We start from the raw sequence: 20,213 nt of genomic DNA on the forward strand, positions 1-20,213 counted from the left end.
GCGGCCTGACCCGCGTCCCCCCGCAAGCTCTGAGGAATCCACTTAGCCGTCCTGCTCGATGTTAAGTAAAGTACAGTCGGGAATTCAAATAAACACAGAGGGCCTCTGAGCCTAAACACATACCTCGTCACCGTGGGTCCCTGAGATGACTGCGGAGGTTCTGGGTAAGACCTCTGAAAGAACGCAGTAACACGCAGTGTTACTCAGCTGTTAAAGTAAAGTTTAAACTCAGTGAGTGACTCGTTAATGTCAGAGTCACAACAATAGCTTTACTACATATGTACATATCGCCGGTGTTAGATAAAGGAAGCTACCAGCTCGCCGTGAACCGGCCGAGGCGAGCTCTCGCTGTTTACTGAGGCTTCTACAACACTTTTCACACGCAGATGCAGACGCAGCAGATGCAGACGCAGCAGATGCAGCAGATGCAGCAGATGCAGATGCAGCAGACGCAGCAGATGCAGACGCAGCAGATGCAGACGCAGCAGAAGATGCAGATGCAGCAGATGCAGCAGATGCAGACGCAGCAGATGCAGACGCAGCAGATGCAGCATATGCAGATGCAGCAGATGCAGACGCAGCAGATGCAGACGCAGCAGATGCAGACGCAGAAAAGATGCAGACGCAGCAGATGCAGCATATGCAGACGCAGCAGATGCAGCATATGCAGACGCAGCAGATGCAGACGCAGCAGATGCAGACGCAGCAGATGCAGCATATGCAGACGCAGCAGATGCAGACGCAGCAGATGCAGACGCAGCAGATGCAGACGCAGCAGATGCAGCAGATGCAGCAGATGCAGACGCTGCAGACGATGCAGATGCAGACGTGCCCTAAACAAAATCTCAGCAAGAACCTTTGTTCTTTCTGTCTTTAGTTTCAAGTCTTGCTGAAAACAACATGATGTTCATGTTGGAGACGTCCTGTTACGCCTCCAGCCAAGGGGGCGTGTCAAGGGTGTCCTAGACATAACATAAGGTGTGACTCCTGACTCCTCCCACTTCCAAGAAAAGGTCAGCAGCGGAGAATGAGTCAAGATGCTGAGCAGCAAACATCTTCAAAATGCTCTCATCTACCAACAAAGACATGAGGAGCACATCCTGCTAATGAACTAATGGACTTGTGTTCACGCTTCTCACTCAAACACTCAAAGCTGTGAGCGAACAGCTGGCGCCTCGTTGCAGAGGAGCCAATGAGAGGGGCAGGTGGCTGTCAGGTGGACCTCCTTCTACTTCTTCTAGTCCTCAGAAAAATATAACCTGAGATGAATTACACATGACATCTTAACGTATGTCATTATTTATTCAATAGAAGTGATTGTAAAGTGAAGTTTGATTGTCTAAGAACTCTGCTGGCGTCTGTGCTCCTTGGCGTTGCGTTAACACACCTGCAGACCAGCAAAGTGTCAAAACTGCTCTTTACAGAGATGCTCACACCGCTGATGATCAGCTGATTAAGTGCATTTCATTTGCAGCACCTGTGCCTCACTTAGCACTCCACCACCACAAACATGATCAGGTTCGGCCAACAAACAACACAGCAGCAGCTGTTAGCAGCTAGCTAATGTAGTGTTTTTATAAGGAAACACCTGTCCTTATTCTGTTTGACTGTTTCATGCACTGACATCATTTCATCATCATTTCAAAGTAGAAACGTAAAGGAAGAAAAAAATGTCGATAATTAGCTTGAAAGATTAGAAATCAATAAGTCAAATGAACTTTGTTGGAAGCAGAACAGGTACAGCAGTATTTCAGCTTTTAGTGAGAGAGGAAATGTTGCCCTGGATGGTGGATGTGTTGGACAAAAGATGGAGCTGCCAGGGTGGAGGAAAAGAGGAAGACAAGGAGGAGGTTCATGGATGTAGTGAATGAGGACGTGGAGAGGGTTGGTGTGACAGAGGAGGGTGGAGGAGGTGGAGGCAGCTGATCCACTGTGGTGACCTCTAAAAAAGATGAATTGTTCCTCTGAAGTTTCTCAAACTTTAAACTTTTATTATGTTGAAAAATGTTGAAAATATTCACCATATTGAGAAGAAATGTCGTCTCTTTGGTTCCTAACAGAACACAAGAAGCAGATGAGACCCAAAGACTCGCGAAAAGCCGCTGTGAAGAACCAGGTCAAGCAGCCGGTGAGACGCCCTGCAAAGACCAGAGGCTACGAGGAGGGGATCAAACAGTGTCCCGCTCTCGTTAGCACGCACAACATCTACATCCAGACCCGTAAAGAGAGGCGTCTCCACCTGACCGTTGGTGGCCACGCCTATCTTTTACCCAACACCTCCGTGGTCATCAAATGCCCCGTCAGAAGGTTCCCCAAAGCCTACATCCGCTGGCTCAAAGATGGCAGCGCCTTACCCAGCTCCCAACGCCTGGGCGTCACCAAGTCCGGCTCTCTGAAGATCCAGTTCCTGGAGCCAGAGGACGCCGGGGTGTACAAATGTGTGGCAGGACCCGCCTCAGACATTTTCACTCTCCAGCTGATAGGCGGTGACGGCAGGTCGGCGGGTAGACCGCCTGCTCCCGGTCCCGACTGGGAGGAGATGCTGCCCAGCTGCTACAGCCACGACTCAGTCCTGAAGACGATCCGACCCGGGGCCCAGGTTTCTCTGGTGCCCTCTGGTGGACAGGAGGCCTCCCTGCAGCCACGGGTGGAGGAGAGACTGATCAATGTGACGCTGCAGGCTGATAGAGGAGAGATCCAGCAGGAGCAGGCCTCAGAGCTCATCTCCTCCCTGCTGACACACATGTCTCCTGCACAGCTCTGGACCAGAACCACGAGGAGAGGAGGACAAGCTAAAGGTAAGCAGAGACCCAGACGACCACACTGTGCAGGCAGTGTGTGGTCAACACGTTTTCATGTCTTTCATTAAAAAGCAATGTGATGAAAGTTTGTCGATAGAAAGGAAAAAAATAAAGAACAAGGGAGCAGGAAAGACGATTGAAGGAAAAGGGACTAAAGGAAGGTGAGAAGGAAAGAGGTTAGTTGGTCGTGAACTTCCTGACGTTTATCTACACGACTGATTGAACTGCACCGCAGGTATACAGGTGTTTAATAAAATGCTCCGTGTTTGTTGTGATTGCTGATCCCATCAGGCGTCTCTCCGTGTCATCGGCTGACCTTCCTCGGCCTTTCTCAGGATAACCTTTTTTCTTTTCGCTCCCTGGTCCGTCCACAGACCGACTGCCCAACTGGTCCGAGCGCTCTCCACTGGAGACGGTCACAAAGAGACCAGCGATCATCAGACAGCAGCAGAGCGTCCCACCCACCTTTCAGAAGAACATCGACATCAGTATCGGACACAGCGCGCTCCTCGCCAACGCCACACGGTCGCTGACCATCCGGTGCCCTGCGGAGGGATCCCCACCTCCCAAAATCAGCTGGAGCAAAGATGGAGCTCTGCTGCAGCACTCTGACAGGTAACACAGCAGAGCTAGCTGACAGGCCAGTCAGTCTGATTCTGACTAATCGTTGACATGATTTATTTATCATGTGATATTTTTTAATTTGAGTGAATTCTGGAAGCTTCCTGTTTGCTCACAAATTCAAAATATAAGCTCCAAGTTATTTACAGCAAGTTAACAGGATGCTTTCCAGTTTGTAAGAATCTGCTTTTCAAAATAAAACCCACAAGACAATAAATATGAACTATTGATGTTTTTACCTTTATCCAAAAATAAAAGCATCTGCATGGTAAAATGAGCCTATTTGAGCTGTGTGTCAAATTTTAATGACAGTTTTAAGGATTTCCCAGACGGTAGGTAGCATATGCTACAGGCTCATGATGTGTCTGAGTTTCAAAATTAAAGTCTGCAGAGAGTCGAAGGACACATTGAAGTTTCCTAAAATGTCAAAATAAAAGACTTAAGGTGACAAAAGGAGCATACAGATTTACTGGCTTTTCAAAATAAAGTTTCTAGTGTTTCCCACTTCTCAGAATTGAAAGCATCCAACATGAGAACGTGTTACTGGGTTTTTTTCTTCAAACAGCACTTTGAGCTTGTTGAGTTTTCCTGTGATTTACTGACACGATGCTGCCTTCAGGGTCCATTTCTGGGTGTATGTAGCTCATGTGCAGTCAGTCAGCGTCACAGCAGAGAAGAATAGAGATGAGGAAGCAGCTTCCCTCACCTGCTCCTGTATCTTTGCGTTCGCTGCCCCTCATCACTTAGCTGCTCTCCTCCTCCTCACTCTGTTAATTAGCTACAGCTCATGTTTCTCTTTGTGATCTTTTCCAGCTGCAACAGATGAAGCCTGGAAATATTCACAGTGAATTAATTGGGCAGCTAATTACACCGGTGGATCTCCCCGGCCTTCCCACATGTTTGCTGCTTTGCTGCCCCTGGTTCTCACTGACTCCCCAGGAAGTCTTTGAAAGACTGAATGCGTGTTTTTCACTTCCACAATCAGTCGGTGTTAACCAGCAGTCATAATTTACTACTGACACCGCCTCGGTCGATGGTATGAGCTTCTACACCAGGCTAGTCACAGCTTTCCCGATTAGTTCTGCTTGTTTATTTAAAGAGTGCCGTCTCTGAGCCTGACAGGAAGTCATTTATCAGTTCTGATCAAAGGTTTGAGCACGTGACCATGATACCTCTTGTAAGCAGTGCAGAGGAGAATTGCTGGTGCATTGTGGGAGGACCCAGCAGCCTGAGCCTGCAGCAGCATGACTGAAGGAGGCTTCAGTAAAACGCCAACTATGGCCTTTATCAGGTCTGCAGAACAGTTCGTGTTACTTTGCACCTGAGTTTGAACCTCGTTCAGGTTTTTGCTGATGTGTCTGTAACTCTGTCTGATCTGTGGTCGAAGGCTCAGCTGTCACACAAAACATTTGTCTTCTACTACTTTTACTTTTTAGGTAAAAATGATCACGTATTTGTTACAAGAAGCTGGTATTTAGTCTTTTTGTTATGCATCCATCCTCTTGGATTTATCCAGGCGGGGTACACCCTGGACAATTTAGAATGAGCAATTAACCCAACTCCACTAACTGCATGTGTTTGGACTGTGGGAGGAACCGGAGAGAACCCACGCAAACTCCACATTTGGGCTGATGGTGGAACTGGACCGTCTTGCTGTGAGGCCACCACTGTACCACTGTGCTGTCCTTTTATTATTTTTAATTAGTTGTAGCCTTTAATTCATGCAAATCAAACATTGATCCTTTAGGTCAGACGTTCTAGTTTGAGCTGGTCGGAGCCGTGTGTGAGTCTGACTGCTGTTTCAGCCTCACGGGCTGAGAAAGTAAAATGAATCATTTATTCTGTTCACTGATTTATGAAGTCAGTCCCTGCACAGATGAAAGTTTTGGCACATGAGGTGAGCAGCACATTTTATCAGCAGGTTTATTGACTTTGAGCCGTGATGCTCATTTTAACAGGCCGTGTTACGACGCAGTGTTTGGATGTGAAACCTCACTGAGCGGCTCTGGTCCGATGAATATCGATGAAGCAGGATGACCACACATTCTGCACTCGTGTAGTTTCGTCCATGTCAGCCCAGCCTTTTCACAAACACATTAGATTTTCTTAACTGCAACTTGTGAGATGCAGATGGAGGTTTGCGAGCAATCGCAGCACGACCGACGGCTGCAGAGAGAGCGTTTCTGCCCCGATGCGTTACGCAACACGACCTCTTCTTGATCCTCCGAGCTCGCCGGCCGGCTCTGTGCCGCTGTCGTCATGAGTCAGGTTTAACCTGCTGAACTGGCCTGGTCCAAATCATGCCTCTGATTGGTTCTGCAAAGTGTGCAGGATAGATTATTGATTAATGTCTTGATAAAAGTCCAAAAACAGTTCGAAAGCTTATGTTTAAATCGTTTTTTCACTCCGTGTTTCTGTAGCAACTTTTCCCCTGTGATATGCAAACGATTTAACCTCATCATATTGATTAGGCCCATAGTGACGCCCCCTCTGGCAGTGATGGTAATGGCACAAACCCTTTGACCTTTCATGTCTGGGGGGCGTTAGAGGAGTTTTGTGAGCTTCGGCTTCATAGTTCAGCAACAGTTCTGTGTTTCGTGGCTGCAGTCGGATCATTTTGTGACCTGATGAGCTGAAAAACGAACGAGCTGCTGTGGAGAGATGGCCGAGGCTTTTCCACTGAACTGGTCAGACTGTCTCCTGAGGCCTTCATCATTTTCTTCTCCTCTTTCTCATCTCTTCCTTAGAGATTTTCAGCACAACGAGTCAGATAAAGAAAATCAGTGTCAGTTTCATGTCTGTACATTGAGAGCAAATCTAAAAGAAACGCTTTGCTGCTAGTTTCAGTATGAGAGGAGTCCTCGTGTTCCTCATCCTGTTTATTTAAGTGATTTAAGTTGGAAAGGAGCCACGACAGGTGGTGCTAGCCTCCGCCTCCCTGCTGTGGCGCTCAGCTGCTTTTAATCACGTCCTGAACTTGTCTGTATAAGATGCGCTGAGATGAAATTGATATTGATTTTCCGATTTGATGCCGGGTAAGCCAGTAAACAAACACATTTCCAAAAATGTCAGACGGTTCTTTTAATCCGAGCGCGAGAGAAAGAAGCTCTGAGGACGGTCGGAAATCCGAACGCCCGAGTGAGACGGATGCTTGATTGACATTTACAAGACCTGTGGGCTGCAGAGGAAAACACAATGTTCTGCAGCCGCCCTTGACTGAGTTTTATCAAAGTGCTGAAACTGTGGAGCGAGTTGAGCTGAAGTTAGCTCTGCATCACGCTGTGCTGCTGACTGACCTTTCAAAAAGGACTTTTATCAGATTTACCGGGTCTGCAGCATTTATTTCTTTTATTCTTCAGTGAAAAGTTCACGTCTGTGTTATTACGGCGGAGACGCAGATCAAAGAACAAGTACTTCTCTTCCATTGCAGTGAAGGAGAACAGTTATGAGGGCCTGATCTACATGCAAATCACTGCTGTCTGGAATACAGAGCTGCAGAGCTGTTTTAAAAGGCTGCAGCACATCAGAGTGTGTGTGTGTGCTGTCGCACCGTCGCTGTAAAATATTTCTCTAGTAACTGTACTGCTGCAAAGCTTAGTGTGAGCTTTGTGAGTGTGTTGTGTGTCACTCCTCAGGCCTACAGTTGGAAGACGGGGCGTCGCTGAGCCCGGCGACGTGGACAGCTCTCTGGTTCTTTTGGCCCGGTGCTGTTTCCTCCTCTTACAGGGGAGTGGTGTTGTTTTAGTCTAAAGCCCACCTCTACGTAGCGACGCACTCGTATCTCCTCACTAGGGCTGCCACGATTAGTAGACTAGTCACGATTACGTCGACTATCAAAATCGTCGACGACTGATTTAATAGTCGACGCGTCGTTTGAAGCTTTGTAAGATCACAAAAGACGCAGGAATAAGTAGTAGGATTTAAGAGTGTAATAACGGACTGAAACAGAAGATGGCAGCACTGCATGTACAAGGATGCCAGCTGCCGTTAAACCCCGAAGAAGAAGAAGAAGCTGTGTCCCAGAATTCATAGCGCAGCCCAGCTCAGTTTCCAACAATGGCGGCAGCTAGTAAGTTTTAATATTACTCTTATTATTCTTTCTGGGTCACAAAATAAACGTTTAACATATTTTCAGGCGAGAATGTAGCTGTGTAAACCTCAAATATCTGCTCAGTTTATCAAGACACCACATATTTTCAAAAGCGCTGCGACGTTTTCGGAGACGTCTGTTACCCGCTAGCTCGATAGCTAGCCGGGGGCTAGGCTCACTAGAGCACCGGACTCCCGGCAAATCGTTTTCAAACCCACCGCCGTCTTTCGCTACTCAGGTTAAACATGATATATAAGTCACTTAGATAACTTAAAAATGTTATTGTTTGGCTTTTTTTAGTATTTTATTTGTTCCTGAGTAAATCGGTTTGGCTGAGATTAAAGTTATAGTTTTTACACAGCTGAATAAACGTCAAGCAGACAGCTGATTATCAGAAGTGTGAGATGCTCGAGAATTTACTCCGGTGTCCTGTTATATTTTAGATAGCAAGGAGTTTATTAAACTTCACCGAAACAATCTGCAAATTTCATTAAAATTTAATAAACTATCATCTTGTCTTTATTTTTAGTTAGCACATACCTTAAACACTTGATACTTGATGATAGTTATATAAGAGCAGATGCTGCTGGTGCAATAAGCTGTATGTTTTACGTCCAATGGATGATGATCTGATTAGTCGACTAATCGCAAAAATAATCGGTGACTAGTCAACTATCAAAATAATCGTTTGTGGCAGCCCTACTCCTCACGTTGTAGCTGACAGCTGTCTGACAGACTCTACTGCATAACGAAGCCTCTAATGCAGCGGTCCTCAACCTTTTTTGCGCCATGGACCGGTTTATGCCAGACAGTATTTTCACTGACCGGCCTTTAAGGTGTCGCGGATAAATACAACAAAATAAAACTAGTACCGGTACCGAAAAAAAGAAGATTTATTCATAACACACGTGAAAAGACCCAGGAAAACCGAGTAAACAATAACAAAATAACGCTGAAAACCGATAAAAACCCTGAAAACTATACATTTCACACCCGAGCCTCAACTCTCGCGGCCCGGTACCAAACGACTCACGGACCGGTCTGAGGCACGGGGGTTGGGGACCGCTGCTCCTCTCAGTGATTCTTGTATGTAGTTGCTTCTGTTATGAGAAGATGAACCTGGTACCTGAAAACTTTGCTTTACCAAAGATTTTTAACCTGCTGCTACAAATAATAAAATCTTACAGAAATTCTCTGCACAGCTGTGTTTGTGTGCGCCGCCTCAACCATTTGTTACATTTACACTTGTTAAAATGTAACATTTTTCACATTTGTTAAAAATGTTACATTCTCTGAAAGCGGTTATATTCTGATGGCATATTCAAGGTGTGACATCACTCTGAGGTTGTGGGCGGGAGGGGGACAAAGGTGCGACGTGTGTGTTAATATAACGACACCTGGCTTTGCAAAAAAAAACCAAACTTCAGGTTAAAATGTTAGCGAGCTACAGGCTTCTGTGAACAATAAAATAGCACTTTCAGTTTCTTCTTTGTGTCTCTCTGTGTTTGGTGATGATCTCCTCATCTACAGCTCAACAAAGTTCCTCTGTATCCAAAATGATTAACCAGTCCCTCAGCGGAGACTCTTCGTTTTAGCTGCCCCACTTTGAAAGAAGTGCGGGAATATGAGGAAGCCGTGTTCTCCCTGTTGGCATGAGTTGGGTAAAAAGTAAAAATGTTTTCCTCGTGTGTCCGCAGGGTGTCCTGGGATCGAGCGGGCCTCCACATCCTGCAGCTCCGAGCGTCTGACGGAGGCCGGTACAGGTGCACCGCTGCCAACACGCTGGGCTCAGACTCGGAGGCTTCCCAGCTGCTGCTGGCAGGTGTGTCTTTGTTGCAGTTCACTCGTCTCACGTGAGGTTGCATTTGTATGCACATCTTCTCCAGTTCCAGTGGAGGTTTTGTAATTTCCCTTGTGGCTTTTCTTAACTATGTTGATGAATATCAATCCAGGCCTGCTTTGTCTGTGAGCGCGCGGTAATCAATGGATTTATAAATATATACGTTTACAGATTTCACCGTCTTACTCAGCCTGCTGAAAAGAGCCTGTGGAACAGCTGTGTTTGTTCACAACATGAACCCAGTTCTTCTTTTCCACTGGTGTCGTGTGTGAGGGATTATTTTCCACTTGCGATCTGCAGGAACACAAAGCTGTGGCTCCGTCTCAGCCTGCAAACAAACCCGGGTGGTGGGTTTTAATGATTTATACAGTCCTGGAATCACAAACACATTTTTTTAGCTTTGTTTTGGGGCGGATATTCTTCCAGATTGATTCATGTTCATTCAGGATGTTTGTATCCAGTAAAGCTGCAGCACTGATCGCAAAATAATCAGCCTGAAGTTCGGGAAGCAGCTGAATCACTTTCTTATATTTTCTTATTCTGTTTCTGTCCAGACAATCAGAAGATTAACAGGAAATAATATTAAATGTGCAGTTTCTGTGTTTGATGTTGTGATTTAAACAGCGGGTGAGTTTATTTTGCATTTTGACACCGAAGCCGATCGAGTCTAATAATGAATTCACTGAACTTCCATGCGGACGTTTAAGTTACCCTCTGAGGAAAGTGAGTGATTAAACCCAAAAGTGCAAAATGACATTTCTATGCCGATGACACAGTGATGTCATTTCCTGTGTCTAACCAATTCAATTCTATTCAATTTTATTTATATAGCGCCAAATCACAACAAAAGTCGCCTCAAGGCGCTTCATAGATACAGAGAAAAACCCAACAATCATATGACCCCCTATGAGCAAGCACTTTGGTGACAGTGGGAAGGAAAAACTCCCTTTTAACAGGAAGAAACCTCCAGCAGAACCAGGCTCAGGGAGGGGCGGGGCCATCTGCTGCGACCGATTGGGGTGAGAGAAGGAAGACAGGAGCCAGCCTCTGTGTCATTTACCATGAACTCTGAATGTAGTACAACTTCACTTTGTCACCACTGTCTCACACTTACATGGACGGGTTGCAGTGCTGGACACAGTTTGAAGTTAGAAGTAACTGATGAAGGTCTTTTCTGAAATGAGGAGTTTCTGGGATATTTGAGGAAAATAGATGTTTTTACATCAGATGTCAGTCGTGGTCTCTGCTCATCTAGGTGTCCTTGGAAAAACCTGGAAACTGTTCTAATGGTTGTCGAATCACAACTTTATTGATAAATACTGTCATTAAGGGTACGGGAGGATGTGATGGGAGCTCGGTGGCTGATGCAGTTTATGTGAATCCATAGAGCCTCCGGCCATCGCGGTGTCCTGGAGAAACGTCTCAGACAACAGCGGGATGCTGGGCCACAGCGTGACAGCCACTGTCGGAGGACAAATCAGCATTCGTCCAGGCGCCAACCTCACTGTGGACTGTCCCGTCAGTGGTAGGTCACGATACCACACGACACAAATCAAAGGTCTGCATATCCAATCAAAAACCCCGGCGTCCTGTTTTATTGGCCTTTATTTAGCAGCTACAGCACATAATTCAGTGAGAAAGATGCTCTGCTGTATCTATAAAACTGTTTTTATGTTATTGTGTGTGAAGTCTGTGAATGAAGCAGAGACGTGAACGCACAGCAGGCGCCGCGTCTCGTCTCACCACCACAGACGAAGTAGAAAGACTCAAAGGTTTACTTCCTGTGCAGAAAACAAACGTCCTCATAAAGGCCTGCAGACACAGATTTAGGTCCCCACAACATCAGTAACACACACACACACACACACACACACTCACCTAAATGTATACACACTGACTGCTGCTTCTGTCATCTCATCCAATCACAGAGTGATGAAAACGTCTGATCAAACAGTTTATGTGGAGCTGGTTACAAAAGGTTACTGCACTGAGAGCTGACATGATATCAGCTGTGTGTGTGTGTGTGTGTGTGTGTGCGTGTGTGTGTGTCAGCAGGCTGAGCGCTGAGATAAACCAGATTGAGAGTAATTTTTCATCTGATTGGGTGAAGTGAAGTCTGTAATGGAGAGTGACATCTTGGAAAATGCGAGCATTCTCCTGTTGGCAGCTGGGTGTTCATAGCTGTCTGATCTAAGAGTGGGAATCACGTCTGGACGCCTCACTTCAGGAGTTCACCTCACTCACCTCAATATATGAAGTGCTGAGAGACTAAACTCTGAGCTGTGTCCAAGTGCTGATCAGCTCGTGCGCTGCTGCTGCAGAGAGACAGCTGGAAGCTGAAATCCTGTTCGACCAGTTATCCGGTCTGAGCTGCCTCGTCTTTGTCCACGCTGACTCGAATGAAGACACACGAGAGTTAAAGAGCTGCGAGCCGAGCTGCAGTTCCTTCGCTCCATCAGAGGTTTGCTCCTTTAGCTTGTAGCTGGAAGATTCCCAGACAAACACTCTTATTTTTATGATCCTGATTCTGCAACATGCAGTGTTCACTCATCTTCTCCCAACCACCTGGGTGACGGGGCGCCAGTGTAAGCAGCCACCTCCTCCAGTGGGACATTTCCCAATGTTCCCAATGTTCCCAAGCCAGCTGGGAGACACGATTTCTACAGTGTTGACACAAAGCTTCTCCTCCAGGAGGTATCAACCTCAGCTGGCTCCTTTTGGAGCAGCAGCTCCTCGGCCTGCCGACGCTGAGCACAAGCGCTCGTCACAGGAAGTTTGTCTCTGCCGCTTCTGTCCTCGAGCTTTTTTCTGTCAGTTTCCACCCAGAGTGTCAGATCATTTACGGTGCGAGTGGGAGCGTAGGCTGACCAATCAGTCGACAGCTTCACCGTCAGACTCAACAAAACAAATCAGCAACGTGACGTGATCTGTCCGTCAATCTCCCGCTCGACTCCTTCCAGATTTCTCCGACTGCACCTGAGCAGTCCAACCTGCAGCTGAGAACCATCATCATCATCATCGTCAGGTAATTGCGGCTCAGCCTCAGTGTGAGCTGCAGGTCGGTGTGCCACTCAAAGGTGGGTGTGGTCACAGAGTTCTCAGAGACTTCCCGTAGATCCGGCTCAAAGTGTGGGAAAACCTTACTTACCTTCCTGAGCTGCAGCTCTGCAGGAGCGCTGTGTCTCTGCACGTGATGCACGTGTTCTCAGGCTAAATCAACATTTTCCTTTTTTCTTGTTCCTGCAGCTCTGCGTCCACAGAAACAACAATTTTCTGTTTGTGCTGTTCTTTCTCAGCTGGGACTCCAAACCCTTTAAGTATGTCACCTTAATATTCTGTGCATAAAATTAACATCTCATGACTCGTTTATGCTTCTAATTTTCACAAGTAAACAGAAGTACTGCTTTAATTACTGCATGCTAATTATTTCTGCCTACATTTATTTGGAGGTGTTTGAAAAGGCGGCGAGTCCAAGTGTTCGTGGTCGTGGTGTGTTGGGGTGTAAGCACAGATTGGGAAAACACGTCGTGATATCTCTCTGTGTCAAAAAAGGAAAGGAAGCGTTTCTCCTGCAGAGCTGTGCTGATAAACAGGGAACGCTTGTGGAAGTCGATTCGCAGGAATCCCAGCCACGGCGAGAGCAGCGTGGGGTCTGACCCCGACACACCGCTCTGCAGACTCTCACGCTGATCCTCGCTTCACATCAGCCGCTGTTCAGACGGTTCGCAGGAAGTGAAGCCGTGTGAAGTTCAGGCAGAGCTTGATTTCAGACTCATGTCAGAGATCGCTCTCAGCTTCAGGTCGGACGCTGTTCCTCCTCTGACAGAGCGTTTCTCTACTTCCTGACTCCATAACTGTGTCGGCCAGCTCGTCCTCGTCATGATAAATACTGCATCAGTCAAATACTTTGATTTAATGGCGTTTGTAATAAAATTCAGAGGAAGACCATGTAGTAATACAACAATCAGAGGAGCCTTGGCAGCAGCGGGAAAGAAAAGCTGCCTTTAACCCTTTAAGACCGACCATAGAACCAAGTCCGCCAGAGCTTATATTATATGTTTACATGCTGTGGAGCCATTTTTGGGAGCATTTGAAGTTGCTATACATCAATACAACCATTATAGCCTAAATTTTAATAATATGTCTGCATTAAGTGCATAGTAATTACATAAATTGCAAAAAAGTGCAATAAACTACAAAAGAATTGAAAATCGTTTTTGTTTTTTAACATATATTTCTAGTTAGAGAAATTTAAGAGGCTTATCCCTCAAAACTGTAAATACAAAAAAGTTGCACAAAATAGTTTCCCACCACAGGAAATTTATTTTGAGTGTCTTCATAGTTTTATTTTTGAAATACACCAATTTTTATATACTGCAGGAAAAACGAAAATAAATATTATGATGCAAATTTGCAAAAAAGCAGCATATGCATCAAAATAAACTATTTCCAGCAGTGCAATATGAGTCCTAAGCATCCCAGAAACCACACAGAAAGTCATAAAGTCAAACATAACTTTTAAAAACACCAGCATAGGCTCATGAGGCCCTGATGGTAAAAAACTACATTTCCACGAAAATGACGTCACTTCCTGTTTCGGGCAGGTCATGGAGGACATGCGATAGTTCACGCTGATGACGTAGGAAGTGTTATGAACAGCTGATCGGATCGGCAAAGTGTGTTTCTGGAATATTATGTTTTTGTTGCTGCAAGTGCTTTTTATGCAGTTTTTGCAAAGCTATATGTGGAAGGAAACTGTGACCGAGGACAAGCTGATGGCATAAGATGTAAGTACAACTCCTCCGGTTTCATATGCAAAAACAATTATTGTGCTAGCTCACGTGGTTGCAGAGCTACCGGGATTTAAAAATAGTTACGCAAAACGGAGCGTGCTGCTCCGACCGGCTTTAAAGGGTTAAACAGGAAGCAACACTTCCTCTTCTTCCTCCAAATTCCCCGCAGCGTCAGGATTCAGCTCACGATGTTTGACCTGTTTTGTTGTTGTTACATTTTTAACGCTCCTTTCTCCGTCTGTCAGGTGTTCCTCGCCCCACGGTGTTGTGGCACAGGAAGGACGGGCTGTTGGACGCCGGCGCCGTCTCCCTGCCGTCTGGCTCGCTGTGGATCCGAAATGTTTCCGTGCACAACCAGGGCACCTACTCCTGCACCGCCACCAACGCCATAGGAAAGTCGACCGCCTCCACGGTCCTGAAGGTCCACGGTGGGTTCACACATAAAGCCGACCTCTCGCCACAATCGCTCGCGTTGGGTCACGTGGAGTAACGTTTGTGTGTGCAGATCCTTATCCAGCCGGAGGGAGCCGGGTGCTTCCGGCGTCTCAGGAGCTGAGCAGGAGGAGAGTCCTCATGGCGTCACGGCGCGGCACGAGCGCCTTCATCAAACCTGGAGACGTCCTGCGCATAGGTACGCTTTACTCACCTCTGCTGTCACAGTCACATGATCACCAACGAAGACAACGTCCTCTGCCCGGAGCCGGACTGACCTTTAAAGTGATGACCAGATAAATATGGGAGACACATTTATTTATTTTATTAATAAAAAGGGTGAAGTTTGGAAAGGTGGTTCAGTGTCAGAATAAAATCGTCCTTAACTTTAGATTTTATCGGATTTAAAGTTAAGGAGAAGATCTCAGTCACAGGTAGGGATGCAACGATACCAATTTTTTCAAAACGATACGATACGATACTTGGATCTGAGTACTTGCCGATACTGAGTACAAAAACCGATACTTCTACCACACACACACACACACACACACACACACAAATACAATGAATTGGAAGACAGGTTTTATCATATTCCCTGCTGATAAAAAATAAAATCTTAATAAAAATGACCACAAAAAAATTTCAAGTGAAAAATAAGCACTTCTGTTAAATTATTGCAGAGTCTCCACATTGTAATTTTACAAAATATCACTGAACTATTGGCACTGTCTCGAGCTTTCAGAATAATAAATAAACACTTCTGTTTGGAATAAAATAAACTTTTAAATTATTGCAGAGTGTCCAATTTCATATCGCGGCTCGAGTATGCTGAGAAGACGGTGCAATCCTATGTTTTCCACGACTGGCATTGGCTGGTCATCCAGAGTGATAAAATGAGTCGAGTCTCTGTTATTTTAACTGCCCGTGGATTTTCTCTTGACATTTTTCTTCGCTTTTCCAAAACCTGAGTTAAAGTTGGCCGTTCCACACTGCTGACATTTTGTTTAGCCTAGCTACAGCAGCCTCCAGTTTCTCTTTTTTATCTGGAGCCGCCAGTCTCACTCGTCTAACCCTGTGCCTGTTTAGCGCGGGATTTCCCCCTAGTGGCCAATCTAAAAAACTACAACAGAAATGACAAGCCACCCTCTGATTAATGAAATAAGTTGGTATCGGTTCATGGTATCGGTTAACTTTTACGAGTATGAGTACACACACATTTTACAGTATCGGCCCCGATACCCGATACCAGTATCGGTGCATCCCTAGTCACAGCTCCGGTCCGAGTCTGCTGAATAACAAGGTCCCAGTCAGCGGACGAGCCGCCGCCCCCTCAGATGGATTTCTTTCATCCATTAGCATTAATGTCTGAACTTGATGGAGTTCCTGTTTAGCATTTTCAGCGTTATAATGTTAAATACAAACATTCTTTCTGCTCCTGCCTGTCGCAGGCTGTCCGGTGGTTTCCGACCACAAACTTCTTGTGCGCTGGGAGTACAACAACCGGACCCTGAAGGAGGTTTCGGCTCCGGCTCACTCCCCAGATCCCGGTCCGGGTCTGCAGCACAGGATGCTGGTGGGAGGTCGTGTGCTGGAAGTCAGCACGCTCCAGGGGAAGTTTGCGGGCCGCTACAGATGCCAGACCTTCATCAACAGCACCAGACAAATCCTGTCGGCCTGGATATACGTTCACAGCGAAGGTGAGTGTTTACGCCGCAGGGACGCTTTTTAAAATGCAGGTTTACTATCCTGTGCATGTCTCATATCAGCGGCTATCTAATGTAAAGGAATATCAGGATATGCAGTGATCAGGTTGGTCTGGAGGCAACAGGAGGAGCTGAAACGAGTGGGCGTGTTCATAATGTGTGTGGACGACGGTGACGTAGTTCCTGAAGCTGGAAAACGTCTCCACCCTTAAAGCAGGTGGTAAAGGAAGCACCGAAGCTCCTTTCCTGAGTGTTTCCACGACTCTCCTCAGATTGTTACGATGTAACTGAATTTTTATGAAGTTTTATTGAAAACATTTTTCTGGTCTCGCTGATGCTGAAGCTGCATCTGCATGAATAAACTCAGCAAATGATGTCAGTAGTTGTGGAGAGGAAGGTAAACACAGGCGAACGGAGCGAGCTGGAAGTCATGAGACGAATGATAATTGGACCGAGCGAGCGATAAATGGCAGGAAGCGCGTCTCCTAATTCGTGCGTGGGCGGCGAGGAGTGCTTAATGTGTCTGAGAGGACGAGAATCCAAAAGCTGCTTAAAGTGTGAAGCTTAGTTAAAGTAAATACATTAAAAACAAAAAGCGGTGGAAACGTCTCCTCGAGACAAGTGGAGCATCCAGGGAACGCCGACGGAGGAGGAACGTCCCGGGTGGATGAGGCGTTTCATCTCTGGAAGCTGCCAGTGTCAGCGCTGAGCTGGCGTCACACGGCCTGAGTGGAAAAATCTCATGTGGGAACAAACTGAGCACGCATGCATCGTTTCTATCAAAGAAACGATGAATGACCCACACGATTATTCCAACGTTCAGGTCCAGCTCTGCAGGAATGAAGCGGCGCCATCTGCACGCCGCTTCTTTGTCTCTGAGACACCGTCCCGCCGACGGCTGTCCTTCCTCTGCCTCGGACGTCTCCCTGCCTCTACTGTGGCTGTTTCAGCATCTGAAATTAAAAATCGAGAATCTGTGCAGACTCGTGCGCGACACGTTAACGTCTCAGGGTGGTGTTTGACGCCGCCGCTGTCAAATCTTACTGTGACGGGATGCTGTGGCATTCCTCCGAGCCCCGTCCTGGTTCGGCCTGTAGCTTCTACAGTCTTCCCTTCAAACTGCGGGCGTGTGGATAACGAGGCACCGCTCTGCCATTTGGAACAGCTGTCAGCGAAGAGATCGCCTCTCTGCATGCAGATCATGCAGCCCAGCACAGGACAGAATCTATAAATCAATAAATGTATAGATCAGAAGTCGTTTTCACCGACCTTTGAGCTATCACGTATTCTGTGGAGCGTCTGATGTCAGTCTGATGGGAACCGGTGGATGAGTTTGAATAGATTTAGCGTTTGTGTCTGAGACGCACAGACGGTGCAAAGTGGCTTAAAGCTGCATTTCTTCTACCGTCCAGCAGGGGGCAAAAAAGCAGGTCTGAGGCCGCTGAGCTTTGATTTGATCTTTGCTGAGTTTCTGGTCTCAGTCGTTGGTCTGCAGTCTGTTGGAGTCAGAAAGGCCGATTAAAGAGGGATGACTGTGGGTGGGGCGACAATAGGGCTGCCACGATTAGTCGACTATCAAAATCGTCGACGGCTGATTTAATAGTCGACGCGTCGTTTGAAGCTTTGTAAGATCACAAAAGACGCAGGAATGAGTAGTAGGATTTAAGAGTGTAATAACGGACTGAAACAGAAGATGGCAGCACTGCATGTACAAGGATGCCAGCTGCCGTTAAACCCCGAAGAAGAAGAAGAAGCTCTGCCCAGCTCAGTTTCCAACAATGGCGGCAGCTAGTTAGTTTTAATATTACTCTTATTATTCTTTCTGGGTCACAAAATAAACGTTTAACATATTTTCAGTCGAGAATGTAGCTGTGTAAACCTCAAATATCTGCTCAGTTTATCAAGACACCACATATTTTCAAAAGCGCTCCGACGTTTTCGGAGACGTTTGTTACCCACTAGCTCGATAGCTAGCCGGGGGCTAGGCTAACTAGAGCCGTGAGAACACCGGACTCCCGGCTTCAAACATGCCGTCTTTCGCTACTCAGGTTAAACATGATATATAAGTCACTTAGATAACTTAAAAATGTTATTGTTTGGCTTTTTTCAGTATTTTATTTGTTCCTGAGTAAATCGGTTTGGCTGAGATTAAAGTTATAGTTTTTACACAGCTGAATAAACGTCAAGCAGACAGCTGATTATCAGAAGTGTGAGATCACGAGAATTTACTCCGGTGTCCTGTTATATTTTAGATAGCAAGAAGTTTATTAAACTTCACCGAAACAATCTGCAAATTTCATTAAAATGTAACAAACTATCATCTTGTCTTTATTTTTAGTTAGCACAGACCTTAAACACTTAAAGCTGTAAGCTAATGATAGTTATATAAGAGCAGATGCTGCTGGTGCAATAAGCTGTACGTCTAATGGATGATGATCTGATTAGTCGACTAATCGCAAAAATAATCGGTGACTAGTCGACTATCAAAATAATCGTTTGTGGCAGCTCTAGGCGACAGGTTTGGCGCTGTAGAGCTAAAATCTCAATTTGGAGTAAAAATCTTTCTTCTGGGGATTTTGTGATTAGAGGGTTGAAGGGTAGCTGGAGTTCTAGATTCTAGTTTACGTCACAGCACCATGAGGCGCTTTAGCGACGCTGCTAATGTTTGCTGGAGTTATCTTTGGAAACGGAGAACATCCTGTCCTAAAGCCTTAACCGACCAATCAGCACGCAGTTAGAAGGACGCTGGTGTTGAGTCAAAAACAGCTTCATTCACTAAAGTCAGTTTATTTCAGCTGTGACACGTTTTCCATGTTGGATAACAACTAAAGTAAAATGTGTTGAGCTCTGGTTTTATTGGACTGCTGCCCCCTGCTGTACACGGGGGTTAACAGGAAGTGACATCACGGCGGCCACATCTCTCCTCATACAAACCGACTGACCGTCACTGAGAGCCCAGAAGCTGCTGATTTACAGAATACTCGTTAGAGTTTGGATCTCATGCATCTCCATGTTTCCTCTTTCGTTCTGCAGAGTTTGGCTGGAGATTCGGCGACTGGACCACCTGCAGCACTTCCTGCGGGAGCAGAGGGACGTGGCTGCGGCGGATCCGATGCGTCTCTCTGGACGGAAAAGACGTTCACCCCGACATGTGTCAGCGCATACCCAAACCCGTCACGTCCCCGGTCCCCTGCAACAGACAGGCCTGCCCCCCCAGGTACGCTCGATCGCCACGTTCACCTGAGTGTGGACGCCGAGCGCGTTAACCAGCTGTGCAGTCCTGCTGGCGTCGAGCTGAAAATGAATCGTTGATCTGAAAAGAAGACGGTTCGCTGTTCTGGCAAATCCAGGAGAACTGCCCGCGTGCGGCGTTCTCTCGGTGGGTCGGGTGCAGCTCAGCGTTTGTCAGAGAGGGAGGGTACCTGTCTAGTGGCTCCGCCCATCAAGCGTCCAGTGCTGGGGAGCGGGGCACTGATGTGGGCACGTGTCCGAGCTGTTTTGTAAGCAGACGACGTTCAAGCAGCTTTAATCACACGTTCGAGCCGCAGCCTCTCCTGTCACCTGCCGACGTGTTTTATTAAAGGAACTTCTTCAAAAACAGGCGAGAGCAGCGCTTCCTGTGGAGCGCCGCCGCGATATTGACAGATTATAGAATAAACCTGCCCACTGACTGACATTTTTCCTTTCCCGCTCGGAGTTTCGTGCTCGCGGTGCGTCAGAGGGTCGGCCGCTAATGAATCAGCGAGTGCAGCAGAAGTGTAACTCTCAGCAGAATCTGCTCACCCCGAGGCCCCCCCGCTGCTGCCAGCTCTGCCAGCCTGCCTTTACCCATCACACAGCCCATCAGTCAGCCCCCCCCGGCCCTCCGGCTCTGCTGCCACACACTGAGTCAGCTTCGCTCGCTAATGCAACACAAATGACCCGCTGTTA

At 46.7% G+C, this 20,213-nt stretch overlaps 1 protein-coding gene across 2 annotated transcripts in view; it reads left to right on the forward strand.

Annotated features, from left to right (window-relative positions):
* Window positions 1-20,213, forward strand: part of adamtsl3 (ADAMTS like 3) — a 214,425-nt gene that overhangs the window by 188,791 nt on the left and 5,421 nt on the right. For both annotated transcript variants that reach the window (XM_087833725.1, XM_087833320.1), the window contains exons 21-28: window positions 2,061-2,798; window positions 3,176-3,416; window positions 9,210-9,334; window positions 10,740-10,877; window positions 14,391-14,573; window positions 14,651-14,776; window positions 16,029-16,277; window positions 19,317-19,500. In XM_087833725.1, the coding sequence (XP_087689851.1) occupies window positions 2,061-2,798; window positions 3,176-3,416; window positions 9,210-9,334; window positions 10,740-10,877; window positions 14,391-14,573; window positions 14,651-14,776; window positions 16,029-16,277; window positions 19,317-19,500 (1,984 nt within the window). The remainder of the gene's footprint in view (window positions 1-2,060; window positions 2,799-3,175; window positions 3,417-9,209; window positions 9,335-10,739; window positions 10,878-14,390; window positions 14,574-14,650; window positions 14,777-16,028; window positions 16,278-19,316; window positions 19,501-20,213) is intronic.

Source organism: Neolamprologus brichardi, chromosome 1, assembly GCF_056152115.1.
Source record: "Neolamprologus brichardi isolate AB-2024 chromosome 1, ASM5615211v1, whole genome shotgun sequence".
In the NCBI taxonomy this organism is placed as follows: domain Eukaryota; kingdom Metazoa; phylum Chordata; class Actinopteri; order Cichliformes; family Cichlidae; genus Neolamprologus; species Neolamprologus brichardi.